Source organism: Tursiops truncatus, chromosome 1, assembly GCF_011762595.2.
Source record: "Tursiops truncatus isolate mTurTru1 chromosome 1, mTurTru1.mat.Y, whole genome shotgun sequence".
Taxonomy (NCBI): Eukaryota; Metazoa; Chordata; class Mammalia; order Artiodactyla; family Delphinidae; genus Tursiops; species Tursiops truncatus.
Genome location: NC_047034.1, coordinates 109,493,945 through 109,520,525, shown reverse-complemented (window position 1 = coordinate 109,520,525; position 26,581 = coordinate 109,493,945). Strand labels below are relative to the sequence as shown.

Here is a 26,581-nt window from a genome sequence, read left to right as displayed (position 1 = left end):
CACTCCCATGAAAGAACAGATGTTGGGTCATTCATTTATAATTTGAATTTTTAAAATGAAGAAATTCCTAAACATTTTCCATTTGATTTCTAACTTTCTTGGTATCGGGATTTATGACTCATTCCTCCAAATGGACATCCCTTTGTTGTGTCTGTAAGGATGATTTGGTTTGTCATCCAAATCACAAGGGCATAATATTACTTCCTTAAATCTGACTGCAATGGATTATGAATCTTTTTAAGAAAAGGAAATTCTTTGGAAGAATACAAATAAAATTTTTTTAGAGAGCTTTTTCTAGATTTGCTATCAAGAACAGTCAATCAATTAAATGATTCAACATATATTAAATACCCATGTCAGATACTGTGCTAAACAATGGAGTTAGAAAGGAATGAGACACCATCCCTGCCCTAAAATCCAGTGGGGGGGACCTCCATATCAGCAAGCCATTGCAACACAATGTAATACTTGCTATAATGGAAAAACAGAGAAAAAAATGACTAATTCTGTTGGGTGTCTGGATGGCTTTCAGAGAGGATGATACTTGAGTTGGGTCTTGAAAAATAAATAGGAGCTCACCAAATAATGAAGATGAAGGAAGGCATTAGAGGTTGAAGTAGACTTAGAAGTAGATGCACAGCTCTTAAAGGGCAAGGCATCTTTAAGGAGCAGTCAAGGGCTCTGCATAACCAGAGCTCCACCACTTCTCATCCTGGGACACTCAAACTCCTGGGCCTGTGCAGCAGAATGCCAGGAGCTGTGGAAAGTCACAGGATGAGCATGTCACAGCTGCCTGGGGCTTCTTTGAGTTTATTCAATTTTATGTCAATTTTAGTTAATAGTAATTTTAGACATTTTTCCCCAGTTTATTGAGATATAATTGAATAAGGATTTTAGACATATTAAAAAATGAAAACAGACGTGAACACATTGTGGAGCAGAATACAAAAACCTCATGAATTCTTTGTATGAAACAAATATATCTCAGTTGCAGAAGTCTATTTCAAGCTGTAACCCCTCTTACCATCAGCCTGTTATGAACCGCCAGCCCCTATGGTTTCATGCCTCTCGGCTCTTAAGGGGTTCAGTTGAGAAACACCGCGCTAAAACGTGGGTTGAGTTGAGGCGAGAGGCAGGAAATGAGGTTAGAAACATAACTCATTATCTTCCAGATGTCTTTAAGGTATCCTTCAGAACCCTATTTGTACAGGGTTTCATATGCCAGATTGAAATATGTAAACAGGGTGATAACAGGATTGAATCTCTGTTTCAGAACACTCCATGGCACCGTAGCAAATAAATTAGAGAGGAAGAGGCAGAACAAGTCAGGAGACCATTATTACCAACTAAAATAAGTCAGAGGCAGTGAAGATGGCTAAGAAGAAATGAATTATTTGAGATAGAATTTAGAAAAGGAAAATGACAGGATTTAGTAACATGTTGACTGTGGGTGGTAGGAATCATGGATGACTCAGATTTCTTGCTTTGCAAAATAATGGACAGTGGATACTATTACCTAAGGTAGAAAACAAAGAAGTTGAAAAAGTTTCCCAAAGATACCTGAAAGACACGTGAAAGATAATAAGTTGATTTTTGCTTCTGAGAAACTGTGATACTTCTGGTATAGTAATTATTCATTCAATATCTTTATTCACTTATTCACTCAATATCTTTACTTAGCAACTACTAAACACCATGAACTAAGCTAGACATGTTTGGATATATCCAAGAAATTCAGTGGAATTTCAAGACTGGAATTTAAGAGATGTACTAGGCTGAGAGTATAGAAATGGAAGTCTCCGATCTGTTTGGAGGATGGTTAAAGCTAAGGGGAATAGCTATGATGCCACCAGGAGAGTGCAAAGAGTAAGAAAAGAAGACTTCAGGGCTGAGGCCAGGGGAAAACCTTTCAGTGTCAGAAAGTGGAAGAGCCTGGGAAAAGGTTTTCACAATGTCACAATAATAAATCCTCCTCCCAGTTTTATTTTTTTAATGATTTCTTTAGTAAAATTTATTAGTATTTTGCAAGCACAAATTCTTCAGATATTTGCAAGAATGTACATGATCTTCCTACACACCATGTAAAATCATCTTATTTAGGGTCATTAAATTTCAGATATGTTATGAATCTATAAACCTATTGCCAAATATTTTCGTTTAAATTGGGTGTAAAAAATTAATTGAGACCAATTACAGCAGTCAATTGAATTACTTTATTAAATTCTTCCAGATTACAAATTAGGCAGTTTTAATTATTTTTTAAAGGAGGGGAGGGAGATGAGCTTGACTGTAAGAATCCCATAGGACCCATAATCATAGATAAAATTAATTTTTGTTTTGCTGAGGGATTTAATCTTCTTACCTGAGATTCATACTGCCAGTTTGTCTCAAACTCTATACAAAAGTTATATTAGCAAGAAAAAAATATAACACATTAAAAGTTCTAGGATATCACGACACCCAATCAGGCCGGATTTTCTCTCAGACGGGAATCCAGGGCAGGCTCCTGGGACGGCCCCGGGTAGTAGCTGGGGTAAACAGAGCAGCAGCCCTAAATCTTTATCTCACCCTTCACTCTCTGCTGCTGGAGACCACACCCTAGAAGGGTTCTCCTTTGATTACGGTTGCTCTCGGTGCGAAGCATGGACCAAGCCTGACGGCCCTGGAGTCAGGCCAGGCTGCAGCCCTCGATACAACTCCCCTGCTAGGGGGAAACTGCGGACTTCGTTCCAGGTCGTGTCAGCATCATAGCAACCAATCACAAGCCTGCTCTGGAAGAGACTGTTAGGAAGCGGGCATTTTATTGGTGAGGCTGCTTTGTCAATCTCAGCAGAGGACTAGCCTCTTTTCTCTTAGCAACGGATGCGTCACGGCAACAGTCTGCCGGGGGAACTGCAGTTTGTGTTCTTGGGACTTGTTTTTCTGTGAGAGGAGAATCAAAATCCCATCTCCAGCTCCCGAAGGAATTTTTCTCCAGGGTATTGCAAAGAGGCTTCTTTTCCCTTCAGTTTAGCAGTATCAGGTAAGGGGAGCTCTGAGTGGGAAAGGAGGCTTGGAAAACAAGTATTTCACTTAATCTTTCAAAGGCGTTTGCAACACTCGCTGTGCCAGCGAGGTACTAGATGCAGTGAAGACTACAAAAATGTACAAAACTTTCTCTGCCTTCAAAGAACTTCCAGCCTAGCCAGGAGACAAAAATATCAACGAGAGAGCAGTTGACACTCTAAGAACTTTGAGGGCAGGTACCTGTTCACAGGTTTTACATTCCCAGTGCCTATCACATTGCCTGGCACATAGTAGAAACTCAATAAATACTGGATGGATGGATGGATGGATGGATGGATGGACGGATGGTTGGATGAAAAGGAAAACAGTATTATCCTGGTACAGGACATCAAAGAAGAAATGATTAATGTGAGCTGAAGTAATTAGATGACTTCAGGACTTAAGAAAGGGCTGGAGTATATGAAGAGTGAAGAAGATGAACAGGGGAACATTAGCCCTTTGAAAGTAAGGACTTGTCTTATTCCTCTGTTAACCTGCAGGACTTGATTGCTGCTCAGTAATTTCTCTCTCCTTCTCCACAGTGTATGCTGAGTGCTGAATGAATGCACAACTATCTTTCAGGCAGCTCTGAGTTTGGGTCCCTCTGCCTTTGCAGAAGGCTGGCATAATTTACTACAGTACAGCATGATTAGAAATTGTCAGGGAAAACAAGATTGTATCAGCCTGAGTGAGAAAGTTGCAGAGGCTTCAGAGAGAAAGTCATATTGGAGTTGAGCCTTTAAGAACGAGCAAGGTTTAAGCAAGCAGAGAAATGCGTTCATCGTGTGAAGCAGGAGGGGTGGGGAAGGAAGGGCATTCTCCCCCTCGGTTTGGAGAATGCATAGTAATTCTGTGAGGCCGGAGTAGAACTGGAAGGGTAGGTGTGGCGAGGCAGACTGTGAAGGCTGTTAAAGGTGATGCTTACAAGGTTGGACTCTATCCTGTTTTGCAAAGTCTGGTCTGTGGACCACTAGTGCAAGACTTCCTCACAGTGATTTTTAAAATGCAGTGTTCCAGGCTCACCCAGATCTGCACAGTTGCAGTGGAAGTCCAGGAAATTTGCATTTCAAATGAATTCCATTTCTGAACTACTGCAGGAGAATGCCTCTGTGGATGATAGGGGCCCACACTGTATTCCCTAGTATACAGGAAAGTGACTTGTTAAGATCTGCATTTTAGGAAGAGAACTCTGAAGGCATGCCCTGTGGGTGACTGTTCTGGTTGGAACAGAGGCAGGAAGTTAAGCTAAATGTTCATGATCTTGTCAAAGGGTAGGGGGAGAGAAATCTGTGGTTAGAAAAAACTTACATGTTTATTTTTACTAACTGCTAATTGAAATGTATGCATTTGTTAACAAACCACGGTAGTATTAGCGGAACCTGTGACTTTGTCACCAAAAGAAATTATAACTCTTTTCATATATCATGGATGTTACAGATATATTATTTATGCTCATCACTTCTTCAAAATTAAGGCAGTAATTAGAACCACTGCTATATCTTATTTAATTTACTAATAAAGAAGCACATAGATTATTATTTCATAATTTTTAAAATAGTTTGATAACTGTATTTCAGTATCATCTGCCTCCCTTGTAATCCCATGCTTTTATTTGATGCGTGGGCTTCACCAGGCTGCCAAAGGGGTTCATGGCACAAAATAGTTAGGAACTCCTGGTATAGAAGAACATGTTGAAGGCCTAAGCCAGAGGATGCTATGGGAGAAGGGAGCTTGGAATTTAGGGGATATTTCAAAGAGAAAAGTGATGATTTAGCATCTACTTAAATGAGTAAATATCTAATCTTAAAAAAGAATGGGAGTAGGTTATAAGGGGAGAAACAAGAAGAGAAGACTAACAAATATTGTAGGAACAGTTATCTCTGGAGGGTGGGTGTCGTGTACTTCTCAGAAGATGGCGGAAGAACCCAAGAGAACCTTGAAGCTTAATCGGGGTCTTGGTGGAGATTGACCAAGAAGCAGCAGTTCTTGGAGACATTCTTACAAGAATCCCAAGATGTTAGTCTTGGATCTTATTTTAAATCTTTGTTTAAAAAAAAAAAAAAAAAAGATGGGAGGCAAACATGATGAGCTTACAAATACTTTGGGAAGATAAAAGAGGATAAAGAGGATGATGGCCACCTAGACAAGGTCAGCTAATTGAAGAAGACTCAAGGAAGTAATACTTTCTTAGGAAGTTGTTAGGTGAAGATAAGGTACCAGTGCTACAGGTCTTAGAATTAAAGATCTCGTGGCTAGGAGTAAGCCACACACGCATACGGGTAACAAATAGGAACATGTAAACAGGCGTGTGCAATACAGCAGAAAAGTGAAGAGAGGAAACTAATAACTGTTTAATTCACTGCTTTATGTCAGTTATAATTCGCATCACTTATCCCTTCATCTGCAGTAGTTATCCTCCTGAATAATAGAAGCCTCGTAAGAAAACACAGTCACAAGCAAGTCTTGAAAGTTAGTTTGGAACCAGGTCATGGACAGCTCTGAATGCAATGTCCCTCATGGTCAGTGGAGTGCCATTACAGGCTTTGAACTGTTACACGGAGCATTTACCCAGTACAGGTGTCCCTTATTATCCCCGGGGATGGGATTGCTTTCAGGCCCCCCGTAGATACCAAAATCTGAGGATGCTTATATAAAATGGTGTAGTATTTGCATAACCTACGCACACCCTCCTTCATACTTTAAATCATCTCTAGATTACTTATAATACCTAATACAATGTAAATTATATGTAAATAATTGTCAGTGCATGGCAAATTCAAGTTTTGCATTTTGGAACTTTCTGGAATTTTTTTCTCAATATTTTTGATCCAAGGTGGGTTGAATCCAAGATTGTGGAATCCGCAGATGTGGAGGAGGGCCCACTGAACTCATGTCTTTTGTTACCCCCCTAACGTCTTTTGCTATTAGTGTGGAAGGTAAAAAATGTGTCCTCTGGTACACTGCTAGCAAAAATGGTATTCTGGAATGGGTGAGTTAATTTGCAAAGAAAATAGTTTTAATATCAACAATATTTAAATGGAATGCTTAAATATTTGTAAGTATTATCTTTCATAAATTCTGTTTTGAAATTCAATCAGCTATGGGGGCTTTGAAAACCAATTGTAGTACAATCCCCTGTGGTAGGCATAACCTTTATTTTAAGAATAGATGAAGTATCTCTTCTGCTACTGTTAATCATAATGAATTTACTTCAGTTTGGAAAAGGAAAAATGAGCATTTCAGAGTAATCTTAGTAAAGTGATATCTGTATTAAAAACAATTTATTTTTGGCTGTACCACACAACTTGTGGGATCTTAGTTCCCCGACCAGGGATAGAACCCGGGCCCTCTGCAGTGAAAGCACGGAGTCCTAAAGACTGGACTACCAGGGAATTCCCTGAAAATCTTTCATGACCTTTTAGCAGTCAGTTTAATGGGAAAATTTTGGAAAATATAATATAGCACATTCACTGCATGAAGTATGCCATTAGTTTTATGAAAAAAATTTAGTAAGACCTGTAATTTCAAATCTTTTATTTGGGATTTGTTTTTAAAAGGAAAATCTGCACAAAAAAATAAACCTTGAATAGTTAAGTGTGTTTATTGAAATTAATGCAGGACTACATTATTCATTTGATTTTTTAAAATAAATTTATTTATTGATTTATTTCTATTTTTGGCTGCGTTGGGTCTTCCTTGCTGCATGTGGGCTTCTCTCTAGTTGTGGTGAGCAGGGGCTACTCTTCGTTGCAGTGCGTGGGCTTCTCATTGCGGTGGCTTCTCTTGTTGCAGAGCATGGGCTCTAGGCACGCGGGCCTCAATAGTTGTGCCTCAATGGCTTTAGAGTGCAGGCTCAGTAGTTGTGACGCACAGGCTTAGTTGCTCCACGGCATGTGGGATGTTCCTGGACCAGGGCTCGAACCCGTGTCCCCTGCATTGGCAGGTGGATTCTCAACCACTGCGCCACCAGGGAAGCCCTATTCAGTTGATTTTGATATTTGTAATTAAAAGTGATTTATTTTCTAGACACAATGTTGGCAGGGCTTTTGTTATGTGCAGTTACTAAAGTAAACTATAAAATTTTGCCTGAAACACAAATACAGTATAAGGTAGGTACTCCCAAGCTAGCCATTTTCTTTTAGTTTAGACTGTTTTTCCCAGGCTGACCTCAGCTAATGAATTTTTCCATCTACCTAGCAACTTAGATATTGTACTTTTTAATTAAGAAGGATTAGAACCTCTAAGAACCTGTAGAACAACCTGATCTTCCCTTTTCCTTGGTCACTAGTCAATATTTTAGACACGGGGGTTAATATTTGTGAAAGTAGTAAATGAACTGTTCTGGTAAGGCACCACACATTTAATGTTTGTTCCAATTTTTTCACCTGATATACTGCTGGAAAACTAACTTTGTTTTCCCCCAAAATTGGAAATAACCAAATTACCCACATCATTTAATAGCAACATTTGAAAAGAACTGGGCACATGTGATTATTTTGACTATTTCTTGGGATGATTGTGTTAAACTGATACCTATATATTCAAGCAGCACCTGGTAATCCCTGAACCTGTGAATATTTTACTACACATGGCAAAGAAGAGTTAAGGTTGCAAATGACATTAAAATTGCTAATTAGCCGACCTTAAAATAGAGAGGTTATCCTTTATTATCGAGGTGAGTCCAAGGTAATCACAAGTGTTCTTAAAAGTGGAGGAGGGGGGCTTCCCTAGTGGCGCAGTGGTTGAGAGTCCGCCTGCCGATGCAGGGGACACGGGTTCGTGCCCCGGTCCAGGAAGATCCCACAGGCCGCGGAGTGGCTGGGCCCGTGAGCCATGGCCATTGAGCCTGCACGTCCGGAACCTGTGCTCCGCAACGGGAGAGGCCACAACAGTGAGAGGCCCGCGTACCACACACACACAAAAAAACGTGGAGGAGGGTGGAAGAAGTGAAGATCTGAGTACCCTATGTGAGAAGGACTTAACCCACCATTGCTGGCTTTGAAGATGTAGGAAGAGGACCTACAAGCCGAGAAATTCTGGGGGCCTCCAGAAGTAGGAAAAGGCAAGGAGACAAGGCAAGATTCTCCCTTAAAGCCTCTAAAAAGAATGGAATGCAGCCTTGTTGACACGTTGATTTGATTTGATTTATTTTTTAATTTATTTATCTTTATTTTTGGCTGTGTTGTGTCTTCATTGCTGCACGCAGGCTTTCTCTAGTTGTGGCGAGCGGGGTCTACTCTTCATTGGGGTGCACGGGCTTCTCATTGCGGTGGCTTCTCTGGTGTGGAGCATGGGCTCTAGGCACACGGGCTTCAGTAGTTGTGGCTGGTGGGCTCTAGAGCGCAGGCTCAGTAGCTGTGGTGCACGGGCTCAGTAGTTGTGGCTCGCAGGCCCTAGAGTGCAGGCTCAGTAGTTGTGGCACATGTGCTCAGTAGTTATGGCTCACAGGCTCTAGAGTGCAGGCTTAGTAGTTGTGGCGCACGGGCTTACTTGCTCTGCGGCATGTGGGATCTTCCCAGACCAGGGCTCGAACCCATGTCCCCTTCATTGGCAGGCTGATTCTTAACCACTGCGCCATCAGGAAAGCCCTGACATGTTGATTTTAGCCCACTGAGATCCATGCCAGACTTTGGAACTACAGAACTATAAGATAATAAATTTGTGTTGTTTTAAGACACTAAGTTTGTGATAATTTGTTACAGCAGCAATAGAAAACTAATAAAGCATGCATACAGGTTATTCCACAGGCCATTAGGCAAAAGCCTTTTGTTCAGACTGGAAATTCACAAACTAAGAGTGGAAGGGGGAAGGGAGGACCAGGGAATCATTGTTAACAATTTTTCTCAGTATGTATTGATATATTTGTCAGGTACAGAGATTATAATAATAGGAAAGAAAACACAACCCCTATCCTTCCAGAGTTTATAGTCCAGTTTATGGTCTAATTTAACATGCCCCAAATTGAACCCCTGATCTTCCCTTTCAAATCTGTTCTTCCCAGGGGATCCCCATCTCAATAAACAGCAACCCCATACTTTCATTTCCTTAAGCAAAACTCACTGAAGTCATCCTTGATCTCTTTCTTTCTCTCAGACCCTACATCCATGTCATCAGCAAATCCTGTTGGCTCTACTTACAAAATATACCCTGAATCCAATCACTTTTTCCATCCCCCTCTCACCTCCCTTATCTAAACTGCCATCATCTCTCTCTTGGATTATTGACTTGTCTCTTAATTGGATTTTCTGCTTCAGCCCTTTCCTTGCTACAGTCTTCGAGACACAGCAGCCATAGTGATCCTTAAAATGTGAGTCAGGTCAAGTAAAGTAACTCCGCAGCTCAAAACCATCCAAAGCTCCCCACCTCATTCAGAGTAAAACCCAAAGTCCTTATCCAGGACATAGCTCCCTTGTGGTATATTACATAATTGCCCTTATTACCTAACCTTCCTTTTAAGAGGATCATACATTCCGACCCATTCCTATGCAAGTATACATTCTTCTCCCATTATCAGGATTGGCTGTATGAGTTGCTTGAGCCAATGGAATGTGAGCAGAAAAAAGGACAGTGTGCCAGTGCCAAGGAGAAGATTCAGAAAGCATCACGCGGTTCTATTAGTTCTCACTTTTTCTTCTGCCGTGAAAGTAGTGTGTGTCAGATAGGCATTGCTCCTTCAGCCTGTGTCCCAGAATAAGACTTGAAGCAGCAACTCACCCACAGCCATAATGCAGAACATGGGAAGAAATAAATGTTTGCTGTTGCATGTTACTGAGAGTTAAAGGGTATTTGTTACTACAGCAAAGCTGACTGCAGTGAGTCCCCTACATATGAACCTTCGGGTTGCAAACTTTCAAAGATGCGAACATGCCCCTGTATGCCAGCTGTAGTACTGTTCTACTGTACTTTTCAAGGTACTGTATTGTAAGATTAAAAATATTTTTTGTGTGTGTTTGTTTTTTATGTATTATTTGTGTGAAAAGTATTATAAACCTATTACAGTACAGTACTATATAGCCGATTGTGTTAGTTGGGTACCTAGGCTAACTCTGTCGGACTTACGAACAAAATGGGACTTAAAAATGCGCTCTTGGGACAGAACTCGTTCGTATGTCGGGGACTTACTGTAATATATACCCCCTTTACCTCTCTGATCAACTTTACCTCCTATTGTTCCCCTCAATCACTCCACTCCAGCCAACCTGTGTTTTTTTAAAAGTGCCAAGCATACTCGCCCCAGAACCTTTACACTTACCATTCCCTCTGCCTGGAAATACCCTTTTTTTCCCTAGATATCTGTATTTCTGGCTCTCTCCCTTCTCTTAGGTCTTTGCTCCAACGTTACTTAAGTGAGGTCTTCCCTGATTGTGACCTCCCCACTCCTACACTCCCTCTCCCTTCCTACTTGATTTTTCTCCTTAATAGTTATCACCATCTGAAGTACCAATTATTTTGCTTCTTTCTTTGCTCTCTCCCCACTAGGACATAAGCTCTATCAGGGCAGGGGTTTTACCTATTTTTTCACAGCTGTATTCCTAACACCTAGGAAATCATCTGGCACATTATAGTCACTCAATAAATATTTGTGGAATAAATAATGGTGGTGGGGAGGTGACTGTGTGTGTGCGCGCACACATGTAGGGTGGGTTTGGGTGAGCTTCACAGTGTTTTTGTGTATTTTAAGTCAAATACAGCTGAAATCGAATATGGAGATGGGTACATTGATAAAGAACCTTCTGAGAAAACAGATTAGTTTCAAGGTTTGAAATTACACTAAGTCTGGGAAGTGGGATGAAGGACACTTGAGAGGCTGAAATGTTGGATCAGAGCCGTCCATGGAACGTTTAAAATGTAGAAATTCCTTAATTGTCAGAATCGTAAAATGCTGATTAAATAATAAAATCCTACCTTTCTAGGTAAAGACAATACTTTTAAGTAGCTTCATTTGTAATGAAACACAGTAACTATTTATCACTGAAATCCAAGGGATAGTCTCATACAAAGGTCAAGAGCATGGACACTGGAGCCAGACTGCTTGCGATCACACCCTGACTCCACCATCCGCAGTTTGCACGTACCCTCAGGCAAGTTACCTGACCTCTCGGGGCCTCTGTTTTCACATCATAAAATGAGCATGAATATCATAGTATTAATAAAATGCCTATCTAAAAGAGTGGTTAAAATTAAATAAAGAATGCAGGTAAAGTAGTTAGAGCTGTGCCAGGCACATAGCAATATTCAATAAACATGAGAATATTATTACTAAAATCATTATTGCCATTTGAAAAAATACATGTGAAAAATCTGAAGGGAAAAGTGTATATACACAGACACATGCACCCACACTTTAGTCAAGATTTAGTAATCAAAGGACTAGGTATAAAGCAATACGTGTGATATTTTGACTGTGAGCTATGAAATAATATTCCACCTGGGGTTGGCTTATTATAATGAGGCAAACCAGTCTCAGATGACTGAGTTGATGATGATGCAAATTTTTCTCAATTCCTAACACCCTACCCTGTGAGGTAGGTTTTATTATTATCCCCATTAGACAGATGAATACACTGAGGCTTAGAAGATAAATAATTTGCCTAGGGTCACTAAGCTGGTAAAAAGTAGAGTCTGTTTTTAGCTCATGCAGCTCAATATCCAAAAAACAACCCGATCAGAAAATGGGCAGAGGACCTAAATAAACACTTCTCCAAAGAAGACATACAGAGGGCCAAGAGGCACATGAAAAGATGCTCAGCATCACTAATGATTAGAGAAATGCAAATCAAAACTACAATGAGATATCACCTCACACGGGTCAGAATGGCCATCAAAAAATCTACACACAATAAATGCTGGAGAGGATGTGGAGAAAGGGAACCCTCTTGCACTGTTGGTGGGAATGTAAATTGATACAGCCACTGTGGAGAACAGTACGGAGTTTCCTTAAAAAACTACAAATAGAACTACCATATGACCCGGCAATCCCACTTCTGGGCATATACCCTGAGAAAACCATAATTCAAAAAGACACATGTACCCCAGTGTTCATTGCAGCACTGTTTACAATAGCCAGGACATGGAAGCAACCTAAATGTCCATCGACAGATGAATGGATAAAGAAGATGGGCCACATATATACAATGGACTATTACTCAGCCATGAAAAGGAGTGAAATTGGGTCATTTGTAGAGATGTGGATGGACCTAGAGCCTGTTATACATAGTGAAGTAAGTCAGAAAGAGAAAACAAATATATTAAAACATATATGTGGAATCTAGAAAAATGATACAGATAAACCAATTTGCAGAGCAGGAATGGAGATGCAGACATAGAAAATGAATGTGTGGACACAGAGGGGGAGGGGGAGGGGATGAATGGAGAGATTAGGATTGACATATATACACTACCATGTGTAAAATACATAGCTAGTGGGAACCTGCTGTATAGCACAGGGAGGTCAGCTTGGTGCTCTGGTGATCTAGGTGGGTGGGTTGGGGGGTAGGGCGTGGGAGGGAGGTCCAAGAGGGAGGGGATATGGGGATATATGTATACATATGGTTGATTCACTTCATTGTACAGCAGAAACTAACACAACATTGTAAAACCACCATACCCCAATTAAAAAAATGTATATTAAATAAAAGTAGAGTCTGTTTTTAAACCCTGCTGGTCAGACTCCTGAAATCACACTCCTAATCATTTAACAAGGTGGACACAGGTGATCACTGAGGAGACGACAAGGATTTAGTGTCACGGCAGTGATCTTGGCCATACTATGTCCTGTCAGAATTGATGAGTAATTCCATAGCAAACCTTTGGAGGTATTCTCTGACAGTGCAAATTAGGACACAGTGGTTACATGTACCTATGCTAGGACAAAAGTACTATTTAAATTATGTCATTTAAAAATTATGTATGTATGTGCACATGGTGAGTCTGTGTCTGCCCATGGACTTTAAGCCTGTGTTTTTAGCTGGGTCACCTGACAGGGAGCTAGGCACAGGACAGTGCAAAACAGCTCCCTGGAATGGAAACAGGAGCAAGAGGCAGGGGATCCAGTGTCCTCTCTTGTGGTTCCATGGCAGGGCCTGTGGCGGAAACCTTGAAGTGTTGGCAGGTCACCTCCTTGTGCTTCAGTTGAATGGCTCTGCTGGAATGGCAAGATCTCATTAGGAAGATTGTTGTTGCAATAAACCTGTGGTCACAGAACACCCATTCTGTGAAGATACATGTTGATTTAGCTGAGGGCAAAACTTAGAAAACATATTCTTATGTTTACTAAATGATAATGCTTACTATTTGGAACTGTAACCCAGAATTTACTAATGATATTCTCTCTTTATGCAGCCTAAGTTAGAGCCATGGCTCCAAAACGTCAAAAACAAAAGCGCTCAAAACGTGGCAAAACCAAGATAACGTTACCTGGTAGGACTGTTTTTTCATCAATGGGATTTTTATGTATTTAGTATTCGTATATATATTAGCAGCCAAAACGATCATGGTTTTATGTCTCAAATAAATGTTTTTGCTGTCATAAAGTCAAACACAAGTGGAATTCAAAACACGGGGATTTATTATTATTTTTATTCATTTCATTAAAATATCAATTAAATGTCATATCATAAATGTCATAGCAAATATATCACTATGAGATAATTCTGTAAGAAAGACAACTATTCATTTTCTATTTAATTATTCATAAAATAGCTTAAGTCTTCACTGTGTATTTGCCTTATGTTTTATGTTTTAAGCCTTGGTAGAAGATTGTAGTAAACTAAGATACATATTCGACTCAAAAATGTAAATTTGACATCATTTTATTATATTCTAGTTAGTGAAGAAGCAGAACCTGTGAATATGGAGAGCATGGGTAAGTGGAAATACAATTTAGAATTTACGTCCCCAGTTCTACTACATTTTAATATGCAATAAGCAAGGGAGAATATTACAGATTGAAATGATCAAAATGTGCATGGACTAAAGTTACATCATGTCATTTGGAATATAAAATAAAATTTCTAAAGAAAAAATAAAAAGTAAGAGTGGAAGAGAGAATTTCAAACTGAGAAATAGACTTGGACCAAGCAGTCCCTTAAAAATCCAACATTGTATGATTATTGAGAGACCTTTTATAACTGTAAAGTGTGTTGTCTGCAAGTCATTACTTTTATTATAATAGTATTTTTCAAACTCTGATCATGGGCAATATTTATCTGTACGCTATGGTGGGGTTCCGCTATTTCAAGGAAAGAGGATGATTTTTAAGCAAATAAACTAGAACTTAAACAACCGAACTAATATGGTTCCTACTTTTAGATGTTAAATAATCTTATTCCAACAACTTTTATTTTTGTTGTTGTTGTTGAAACTTTTTCTCAGAGTTGCCTTAGATGATGCACTTCATGTTTAGAAACAGAGGGGAAACCGTGAGGGTGGGGAGGAAGAATCTCTAAAAGCCTTGCTGGTCATTGTAAAGATTTTGGCTTTTAAGATGGGGAGCTGTTGGTATTTAAGCAGAGAGGTAACATGATCTGACTTACTTTTTTTTTAATTTAACATCTTTATTGGAGTATAATTGCTTTACAGTGGTGTGTTAGTTTCTGCTTTCTAACAAAGTGAATCAGTTATACATATACATATGTCCCCATATCTCTTCCCTCTCGTGTCTCCCTCCCTCCCACCCTCCCTATCCCACCCCTCTAGGTGGTCACAAAGCACCCAGCTGATCTCCCTGTGCTTTGTGGCTGCTTCCCACTAGCTAGCTATTTTACGTTTCGTAGTGTATATATGTCCATGCCACGCTCTCACTTTGTCCCAGCTTACCCTTCCCCCTCCCCATATTCTCAAGTCCATTCTCTACTAGGTTTGTGTCTTTATTCCCGTCTTGCCCCTAGGTTCTTCATGACCGCTTTTTTTAGATTCCATATATATGTGTCAGCATACAGTATTTGTTTTTCTCTTTCGGACTTACTTCACTCTGTATGACAGACTCTAGGTCCATCCACCTCACTACAAATAACTCAATTTTGTTTCTTTTTATGGCTGAGTAATATTCCATTATATATATGTGCCACGTCTTCTTTATCCATTCATCTGTCAATGGACACTTAGGTTGCTTCCATGTCCTGGCTATTGTAAATAGAGCTGCAATGAACATTGTGGTACATGACTCTTTTTCAATTATGGTTTTCTCAGTGTATATGCCCAGTAGTGGGATTGCTGGGTCATATGGTAGTTCTATTTGTAGTTTTTTAAGGAACCTCCATACTGTTCTCCATAGTGGTTGAATCAATTTACATTCCCACCAACACTGCAAGAGGGTTCCCTTTTCTCCACACTGTCTCCAGCATTTATTGTTCGTAGATTTTTTGATGATGGCCATTCTGAACGGTGTGAGGTATCTCATTGTAGTTTTGATTTGCATTTCTCTAATGATTAATTATGTTGAGCATTCTTTCATGTGTTTGTTGGCAATCTCTATATCTTCTTTGGGGAAATGTCTATTTAGGTCTTCTGCCCATTTTGGGATTGGGTTGTTTGTTTGTTTGATATTGAGCTGCATGAGCTGCCTGTAAATTTTGGAGATTAATCCTTTGTCAGTTGCTTCATTTGCAAATATTTTCTCCCATTCTGAGGGTTATCTTTTCGTCTTATTTATGGTTTCCTTTGCTGTGCAAAAGCTTTTAAGCTTCATTAGGTCCCATTTGTTTATTTTTGTTTTTATTTCCATTTCTCTAGGAGGTGGGTCAAAAAGGATCTTGCTGTGATTTATGTCATAGAGTGTTCTGCCTATGTTTTCCTCTAAGAGTTTTATAGTGTGTGACCTTACATTTAGGTCTTTAATCCATTTTTAGTTTATTTTTGTGTATGGTGTTAGGGAGTGTTCTAATTTCATTCTTTTACATGTAGCTGTCCAGTTTTCCCAGCACCACTTATTGAACAGGCTGTCTTTTCTCCACTGTATATTCTTGCCTCCTTTATCAAAGATAAGGTGACCATATATGCATGGGTTTATCTCTGGGCTTTCTATCCTGTTCCATTGATCTATATTTCTGTTTTTGTGCCAGTACCATACTGTCTTGATTACTGTACCTTTGTGGTATAGTCCGAAGTCAGGGGGCCTGATTCCTCCAGCTCCGTTTTTCTTTCTCAAGTTTGCTTTGGCTATTCGGGGTCCTTTGTATTTACATACAAACTGTGAAATTTTTTGTTCTAGTTCTGTGAAAAATGCCAGTGGTAGTTTGATAGGGATTGCATTGAATCTGTAGATTGCTTTGAGTAGTATAGGCATTTTCACAATGTTGATTCTTCCAATCCAAGAACATGGTATATCTCTCCATCTATTTGTATCATCTTTAATTTCTTTCAAGGATCTCATTCAGATTTCACGAAGAAATTAAAACCTTTACAGACAAGCAAAAGCTAAGAGAATTCAGCACCACCAAACCAGCTTTACAACAAATGCTAAAGGAACTTCTCTAGGCAAGAAACACAAGAGAAGGAGAAGACCTACAATAACAAACCCAAAACAGCTAAGAAAATGGTAATAGAAACATACATATCAATAATTACCTTAAATATAAATGGATTAAATGCTCCAACCAAAAGACATAGACTGGCTGAATGGATACAAAAACAAGACCCATATATATGCTGTCTACAAGGGACCCACTTCAGACCTAGGGACACACACAGACTGAAAGCGAGGGGATGGAAAAAGATACTCCATGCAAATGGAAATCAAAAGAAAGCTGGAGTAGCAATTCTCATATCAAACAAAATAGATTTTAAAACAAGGACTATTACAAGAGACAAAGAAGGACACTACATAATGATCAAGGGATCAATCCAAGAAAAAGATATAACAATTGTAAATATTTATGCACCCAACATAGGAGCACCTCAATACATAAGGCAAATACTAACAGCCATAAAAGGGGAAATCGACAGTAACACAATCATAGTAGGGGACTTTAACACCCCACTTTCACCAATGGACAGATCATCCAAAATGAAAATAAATAAGGAACCACAAGCTTTAAATGATACATTAAACAAGGTGGACTTAATTGATATTTATAGGACATTCCATCCAAAAACAACTGACTTATGTTTTTAAAGGGCCACCCTGGCTACTCTTTTGGGAATTGCAGGGGCAAAGACAGAGGCAGAGACTAGTTAGGAAGCTATTGCAACAATCTAGGAAAGAGATGATGGTGGCCAGGCCAAGGGAGCAAAGGGGTTGCAGGTGTGGTGTGTGAAGGCAGGGAGGTGGTGGGAGGATGTTAGCAAACAATAAATAGCATTGGAACTGGGTGTGCTGCCCAACAAATGTTTAATGAATGCACCACCCAGAAACTTGGGAGTTATCTTTGACCCCTTTCTTCCCGTCAACACCTCCTCACTTGCATCTAAACCATACCAAGTCCTGTCAATTCAACACCTAAAACATATCTCAAACCCATTCAATTCACATAATCTCCACAGCTGCAACCTTAGCCTCCACATCCCTCACTTAGATTAGATCCTTAATCCCTAACCAGTATCCCTGCTTCCACTCAGCCTCCTTCAATGCATTCTGCACACAGAAACCCTCTGACTTGGCTTTTTCCTGCTTAAACTCTCCCATGGCTTTTCTTTGTCCTTATAGTGGTCCTGGCTCCACCTTCCTCTCTGAACTTGTCTCTCTATCCTTCACCTCCATCTACAGCTCATCAGCCTTACTTAGCACAAAACATACTGAATTTGTTCCTGCCTCAGGACCTTTGCTCTTGCTGTTCCCAATGCCTGGATAAGCCTTCCATGCACCTTCCTCCTTCTCATCATTCAGATCCAGACTCCAATCTAATCTCTGCAAGAGGCCTTCCTTGAAGGCATTTCTTTCACCTAGTACCCTATTTTATTGCCTTCATAGCACTTATAATTCTGAAGTTAAAGTACAGTCAATTCTCATTATTCATGGAAGTTCTATACAGTTGCTGCAAACGCTGAATTAGCAGATACTGAACCATTGCTCCTAGGGAAAATACAGGATTAGGTTCCTCCAAGCCTCTGGTCACAACATTTCATTAACCAACTAATACATAACCTTGTTTTATGTGTGTTTCTCTTTAAAGACGACTTATTTAATATATATTGCTGATTCATTAACATTGAACTCACAGCCAACAGCACTATAATTCATGCCTGACTGATGCTTATCTAATACACATGTTTTCTTGTAAAACATATCACAGCCTTCTTGCACTTAGGAACACTAGACAGCACTTTAGCAGTAAGCTTGGGGACCATTTTAAATAGGCAAATCACCAATACAAAGCACAAAAATGTGAAAAATGTGGTACTATATAGACAGTGGAAAGACACTGTTTGCAGTATGAGAGCACATGGAAGATGGTAGAGCATCATCTTGTCTGACCTTACCTGGCAATATGCACATCAGGCAATTCACATTTTTTGTCGCTTTAAGCATATGCCCACTAATGAACGTGAAAGCGCCACAACTATCGATCTTGGGATTACAAATACATTTTAGCAAGTGAATTTGCAAATATAAAATTTATGAATGAGGATGGAGCATATTTATTTGTTTATGCATTTATAACACGTAGCTGTTTACATACATACCCATGCTGGCCCTCCCTTGTGTGTGCTCTCTCTCTCTCTTTCTTTCTCTCTCTCTTTTTTTCACACACACAAGCTTCAGGGGAACAGAAACTCTTGTTCACCCCTCTACCCCAATGCCTATCTTGATACAGAATAAGCACTCAATAAATATTTGTTGATTGATTGATTGAATAAATGAATGAATTGCTTTCCCTGTTCTTCCTGTTTAGACAGACCACCAGCACTACCACCCTCCTTAGTCCTATGTTCTATCTCTCACCCTGTTTTCTCCTAGATAGCACTTGTCACCATTTGTCCTTATGTATTTCTGAGTGTATTTATCTATTTAATGTCTGTCTCCCCCTCTAGATTGTATACCCTGGCACTAGCACCATGCTTTTCACATAGTAGCTGCGTAGTAAATATTTCCTGACTAAATAATTAACTGGTAAGCAAATCCATGGACCTGAGAATGGGGCATGGTGGAGAGGTGTCAGCTGAAAGTATATGGGCTGAAAAATAGATGTGAGTATGTTTCTTTAAGGAGAAAAACAAAAAAGAAAAAGAAATCTTAACACTTTGTAGTGAGACTTGAGGGTAGGTTTTGACTTAGCATCCCCTTATTTTACAGCCTCTCTCTCTACCCCCAGACTCCCCTCAGGCAACACCAGGACCCTCTGACTTCCTTGATGTGGGGTCTGACATTGTCAGCTGTCACTCAGGACTTGTGGCTGTTATGCTGCAGGGGACTAGGTTTCCCTTTCCTACCAAGGAACCAAGGGAGCAATAGAATAGCTAAAAACTGTCTCCTAATTAAGGCAACGTCTGGAGGTTTCTAGAGAAGAGGTATGATTTTTACATGTAGTTAACATTTACGGAGTAACAGCTTTGTGCCCGGCATACCCCTCATCCCTTCAGCTCTAGGAAGTAACATTGCTGTGGCCATTACAAGATGGAGGTGCTGTGACTCCCAAAAGTTAAATAATTTACCCAAATTATAAGTCACACTTTAATACAGGTTAGAGTATCTGTGGTGTATTAATGGTCTATTGCTGCTATAACAAATTACCACAAATTTATTATCATACAATTTTAGAAATCAGGAGTCTGAAATTACTTTCACTGGGGTAAAGTCAAGGTGTTGGCAGTGCTGGTTCCTTCTGGAGGCTCGGAAGGGATAATCTGTTTTTTTTACCTTTTTCACCTAATGGCTCCCTGTGTCCATTGACTCTTGGCCCCTTCCTCTGTCTTCAAAGCCAGCAGCATAGCATCTTCTAATCTTTCTCTGGCATAGACCTCTGCCTCCGTGTCACATGTCCTTCCTTGGCATTGACCCTCCTGCCTTTCTCTTATAAGGACCCTTGTGATTACATTGGACCCACCTCAGGAGCCCAGTAATCTTCCCATCTCAAGATCCTGAACTTAATCACACCTGCAAGTCCCTTTTGGCATGTAAGGCAACATATTCACAGGTTTCAGAAATTAGGACATGGATATCTTTGGGCGGACATTATTCTGTTTACCACAAGTGATTAATAGCACAGTTTTTGGAATTAAACAGATGTGGTTTGAATCATAATTCTGCCACTTAATGACTGTGTGACCACAAACAACTTCACCTCTCTGGGCCTCTGCTTCCTCATCTGAAGAATGAGGTAGTGATACCTACCTCATGAGCTTGTTGCAGAAGTTAAATTAGGTAGTCCATGCACATTTCCTTACAGAGGGCTGTCTCAGAGAAGGTTTGCATTTTACTGTTGTTAGTATAAAAACAAAATACTATAAAGATAGAGAAATAGGGAATTCCCCTGAGGTCCAGTGGTTAGGACTCCGCACTTTCACGGCCAAGGGCCTGTGTTCATTCCCTGGTCAGGGTACTAAGATCCCACAAGCTGCACGGCGCGGCCAAAAAAAAAGATAGAGAAATAGATCAGTGAATGAGAATAAGGAGTCCAAAACTATATTCACACATATATGGTTGATTGATTTTCAACAAAAGTAAGTACAAAGGCAGTTCAGTGGAGAAGAGATAGTCTTTTCAACAAATGATGCTGGAACAGTTGGATATTTACATGCAAAAAAGTGAACCTCAATCCATATCGCACATTATATATGAATATTATCTCAAAATGGATCATAGACCTAAATATAAAACCAAATATTATAAAACTTCTAGAAGAAAACATAGGAGAAAAATCTTTGTAACCTTGGATTAGCAAAGATTTCTGAGATACAACACCCCAAACTGTAACTCTTAAGAAATCTTTGCCTAATTCATTTTTTCTTTTATGAAATACTAGTCAGAAATATAAAGGAATGAGCTACTGCTACGTGCAGCAACATGAGTGAATCTCAAAATAATTGTGCTGAGCAAAAGAAGACAAACAAACAAAAAGTGTTGTGCAATTTTTAAGGAAATGTGCATGGACTACCTAATTTAACTTCTGCAACAAGCTCATGCGGTAGGTATCACTACCTCATTCCTCAGATGAGGAAGCAGATGCCCAGAGAGGTGAGTTTTATAACTATTCCATAAAAAACAAACTACTTATCTATAGCAATAGAAAGCAGAGCAGTGGTTACCTGGGAGTGAGGAGGGGTGCTGGGAGAAGGGGCAGGAGGAAACTTTTGGGGATTATAGATTTGTTCTTTATCTCCATTGTGATGATGGTTTCATGGGTAAATGCATATGTTTATCAAATTGTACACTTTAAATATATACAGTTTATTATTTATCAATTATATCTCAATAAAACTATTTTTTTAAAGTAAACAACAACCAAAATGCTAAAAAAAAGATATGGATGAAATGCACGGGGCTTATTTACATACTCTGTTTCAATATGCAGGACAACTGATGTGTGACCTATGATTTATATTGCACCAGCCTCTTCCTTGCGCGCACAGCAAGATTCCGAGCTAGTTATTTGTGTGGAGCTTGAGTCTGTCTTTGGCTCCTGCTCTACCAAGTGAATAACTGTCATTCACTGCATCCTATACAGTGTATCTCTCTTACCTCCCTGACTATCTGTGAAGGAGGAGGAGGACCATCTCCTGTGTTCTGCTGTGTTCACGATTTTTTTTTTTTTTTTTTTTTTTGCGGTACGCGGGCCTCTCACTGTTGTGGCCTCTCCCGCTGCAGAGCACAGGCTCCGGAGGCGCAGGCTCAGCAGCCATGGTTCACGGGCCCAGCCGCTCCGCGGCACGTGGGATCTTCCCGGACCGGGGCATGAACCCGTGTCCCCTGCATCGGCAGGCGGACTCTCAACCACTGCGCCGCCAGGGAAGCCCTGTGTTCACCCTGTGTTCACACTTTTGAGAGAAAGTATGGCCTGCTAGTTACAGTGCAGGGACCTTGGTTTGGATCCTAGCTCCCCTATTTCTAACTCCCAGCCCCCAACCTTGGATACCTTACTTGGACTCTGTGGGCCTCAGTTTTCTCAGCTAAAAAATGGAGACAGGGCCTTCCTGGTGGCGCAGTGGTTGGGAGTCCGCCTGCCGATGCAGGGGACACGGGTTTGTGCCCCGGTCCGGGAAGATCCCACATGCCGCGGAGCGGCTGGGCCCGTGAGCCATGGCCGCTGAGCCTGCGCGTCCGGAGCCTGTGCTCCGCAACGGGAGAGGCCACAACAGTGAGAGGCCCCAGTACCGCAAAAAAAAAAAAAAAAAGGAGACGATTACAGGAGCGGCGTCTGAATGTTGTTATGAAGAGTAAATGAATTAATAATCCATGTAATGTGCTTAGAATAGCGTCTGGCAGTAGGTGCTTCACAGAAGCTACTATAATTAACATGCTGTTATTTACTCACACCGTTATTCACTCAGTGCACTGGCCTGGCCCCCTATCCAGTAGGTCTTGCCCTCATGGCAGGCACTCCTGACCTCTGTAAGCTTCAGGAGACCCTGCAGCCCTTCTCCTCTGCTCCAACATCCTTCTCACCCTCCTGGACCTCTCTGCTGGAGGCACAACTGAGCCCAGAGCCCATCTCATCGCTAATCACCAGAGCCTCATTGTTACATACCTACAGTGCTATCTTCAGTGCAGGCCTCAAAGCCTAAATAACAACAGTTCTTACACTGGATTTAGCCAGAGACCCTTGGGGTGGCCAGTAGCGTCAGGCCTTGCTCTGTTTAGTTTGGCCATTGTTCAGATAGGGCACGGAGGTACTAGACTCTAGGAGTTCTGTGTAGTCTATTGGCTACTAGTTGCCTGCAGTTATTACCGATTCCCGACCCCAGCCAGAAACAGGCTACTACTACTGCTAACTTCTAGATAAAGGAATGTTAGATCCTCTATTAAAGTTGCCTTGAAAAAGCCCAATTAGTGTAAAAGGATTATTTTTATGACAAATATCCAGCCAGTAGGATTTGAAGTATGTTTAGTGGGAGCAGGTGACATAGAACACCATCTTTGTCAGTGTCCTTCCAGTTTTGTGGAGGGTAGGAAGCTTTCTGGTCTTTGTGAGCACCTCTGTTTATGAAGGGCGGCCACCTCCTTTTTGGCTTCAGCTCAGTGTGGGTCTCACAGTTCCACCTAGTGGTTTTCCAAGACAAAACTCCAAGGGCTGTTATGCATCGGACACTCTACAAATTACGGCTGGCAATGTGATTTTAAAGGATAACTTGCATGTGAATCAAGTCAACAGCTGTTTTGGGGCAGACCCCGAGGCTGTGGCTGCCCTGCAACGTCACCTCTGCCTCACCAGCAGCCAGGATCTGGGCCCTGAGGTCCCCCCCGAGGGCGTGCTGGGGGCCCTGCTGTGTGTGAAGCTCTGGAGACCCCCTCATCCCAGGCGCCAGCACACTGCTTCCTGTCATAAGCACCCCCGGGATCCTGCATGCCCTCTGGCCCTGGACCATCCCATCCCTGACACCTGGACAGCTCCTGCAGGCACATCGAGAGCGGCTTATCCCGCCAGCCACAGTTGCTGCACTCTAACCCCAAGATCCCCACCCCGAACCCCACAATAAATATGATCTGAAGCAAACAAACAAACAACAACAACAAAAAAAAACAGTTGCCTTTGAGCATCCTCTACATGCAGGTGTTAGGGTTAGTATTTTAAGGGGAGATAAAAATGGGCAATTTGTCCCTAATTTATGAACCGCTTGTATTCCAAATGTTTGTTTATTATGCCAACTGATTGCAATTTGGAATATATTTCCATACATAATCAGTGTTATGTATAGAGTCACTAATAATCACCTGAATAACCATATCATAGAGCTTCCAGGGCGAGGGGTCAATGTTTCTGTGGGAAAATAAGCTCAAAATTCCTACTTGAGAGGCTGCATGCACTTTTTGCCTCGAGGACGCACCTGTTGAGCAGTGGGAGGGAGGATGTTGGGACATCCAGGTGTGGGGGGCCTGGAGAGGATGGGAGTGGGTTCTGGGGCCCCCAGAGCATAGAGTTGGGGGAGGGAGTTCTGGGGATAAATGCAGAACTGAATCTGGGGTGGTAGAAGCTGATGGTGATAAAAAGGATAAGAAAATGAGAGGTAGGGTTGAGAGAGAAGATTGATGCAAAACGATAACTTGTCTTCTTCCATCTGCTGTCCCAGGGCTTGCTGCTGCCCAGGACTGACCTGGGGTGGGGGGCAAAGGGACAGGAAGAACAGGAATGGAAGCCTGTTGAACCTCCCCTCCCTCCTCTTTTGAGGGCAATTCTGGGACTGGGGAACCAGAGGAGGGAAGAAGGATTCCCTACCTCACCTTCCTCCCCAGTTCCAGGTTTACTAATACAACCTAATTGGAAAGTCAGTAGCTTTAAAGTGTGAAGAACTAGGGCTTCCCTGGTGGCGTAGTGATTAAGAATCCGCCTGGCAACGCAGGCGACACGGGTTCGAGACCTGGTCCAGAATGATCCCACATGCCGCGGAGCCACTAAGCTCAGGCACCACAACTACCGAAGCCCGCTCTCCCTAGAGGCCGTGCTCCTCAGCAAGAGAAGCCACCGCAATGAGAAGCCCGCACACCGCAATGAAGAGTAGCCCCTGCTCACCACAACTAGAGAAAGCCCGTGCACAGCAACAAAGACCCAACGCAGGCAAAAATAAATAAATTAAAAAAAAAAAAGTGTGAAGAACTGAATAACAAGTTTGACTGAAAAAGAGCCCTAGGGAGCAGAGGTACCTATCTAGGGTCAAGGGAAGTTTCTTTAAAACGGGAGACCATTGAGCAAATCAGCATGCTGAGGGCAAACAGCGCAGAGGTAGGAAAGGTTGACGGGAGAGGAAGAGTTGATGGGCTGAGAAGGGTGGAGAGGGGCAGGCAGGTCTTCGAACTGGGGGGAAGGGCAGAAAGACGGGGCCTGTGCTGATGAGCTGGTGGGCAGGGCTGCGGGACATCACAGGATTCTTTGCTGTACAGACACAGAATTTTCTCTGTGAGAGGAAGCAGGGTCACCTGGTGAGAGAGAGCAACAGGTGAAGGGGTAAGGGAGGAGGTGTTTTAGGAGAGCAATACAGGTTTGATAGAGCCTAAGATGGTGATAATACCTTTGAACCAATAATTTCACTTTTACAACCTATCCTGGGAAAATAATTTGAAAAAGAACAGATACATGTATATGTATAACTGAAAAAAAAATATGAACTGCTATTTTCAACTGTCATTCAGGCCATTTCTGTACATTCTCATCGAATATAACTGTCTTGGTTCTTATGCTTTTGTTATTCATTAGATCTTAAGTATTAGTTTTGAGAATTTGACCTTTGTCTTCTTTCAGATTTAAAATATAATGTTAAACCACACACAAAATTTTTTTTTAAAACCTAAGAAAATAATTTGAAATGTGATAAAAGTTTATAAACTATATATTTGTTTGTAGAGTTATTTATAATCACTAGAAACAAATGAGAAAAAATGTAATGCTTACCAACAACAGAACAGTTAAAAATTATGCTATAGAATTACATTAATTTAAAATGATGCATTAGAAAAATTATATAATGTCATAGTAAAATTCTAGTGACATAATAGTAAGTATGAAAGGCAGGATTTAGAATTTCATTTAAGATACTATATATGGAGTGACTGGAAGGAAATAGAGCAAACGATTAATAGAGGTTCTCTCTTGAGAGATAGAATTATGGGGAATTGTTATTTTCATCTTTTTATCTTTTTGACATTAAAAAATTTTTTTATTTTATATTGGAGTATAACTGATTTACAATGCTGTGTTAGTTTCAGGTGTACAGCAAAGTGATTCAGTTATACATATATCTATTCTTTTTCAGATTTTTTTCCCATTGAGGTTATTATAGAATATTGAGTACAGTTCCCTGTGCTATACAGTAGGTCCTTGTTGGTTATCTATTTTAAGTATAGTAGTGTGTATATGTCAATTCCAAACTCCCAGTTTATCCCTCCCTGCTGTCACATTTCCCCTTTTGTAACGATACGTTTGTTTCCTAAGTCTGTGAGTCTGTTTCTGTTTTGTAAATAAGTTCATTTGTTGACATTTTTTATAATGGATAAACTTACTTTAAAAATATGAACAATGATTTTAAAGTCTTTTAAAATTTTAACCAAGGCAATTATTTAAAGCAAACAATTGCATGTTTCTTAGTGTTAATATTTTAAATGGTTATATTTAATGTCCAAATTCCACTTTGCCTTTCCCAGGTCATCCAGAAATTTATCCTTTAGTGTTAACTAGCAAGACCCAGGAGATATTTAACTGCAGAATAGATGAAGATGTCACAGATGAACAACCTTATAAACTTATCAGAAAAGAAGATATTTTTGCAGACTTTGAAAACAGAGCTGCAGTATCTGATTTCTACCCAGTCAAAAAAATTATTCAGGTAAGTACAGTATCCCTCTTTATTTTTCAGTCCTACCTCAAGAGGTTCCTGATACATAATCACAAAAGTTGGAGAGATTTCTGAGTTCAAATCTGGCATTTCCCATTACTTTGGGCAAATGCTAGCT

General features: G+C 40.6%; 1 protein-coding gene across 1 annotated transcript in view; it reads left to right on the top strand.

Annotated features, from left to right (window-relative positions):
- The first annotated feature begins 13,905 nt into the window (after window positions 1-13,905).
- The window catches only part of DNAI3 (dynein axonemal intermediate chain 3), a 71,836-nt gene continuing 59,160 nt past the window's right edge, over window positions 13,906-26,581 (top strand). Inside the window, exons 1-2 of the mRNA XM_033865997.2 lie at window positions 13,906-13,909; window positions 26,273-26,454. Of these exons, the coding sequence (XP_033721888.2) occupies window positions 13,906-13,909; window positions 26,273-26,454 (186 nt within the window). The remainder of the gene's footprint in view (window positions 13,910-26,272; window positions 26,455-26,581) is intronic.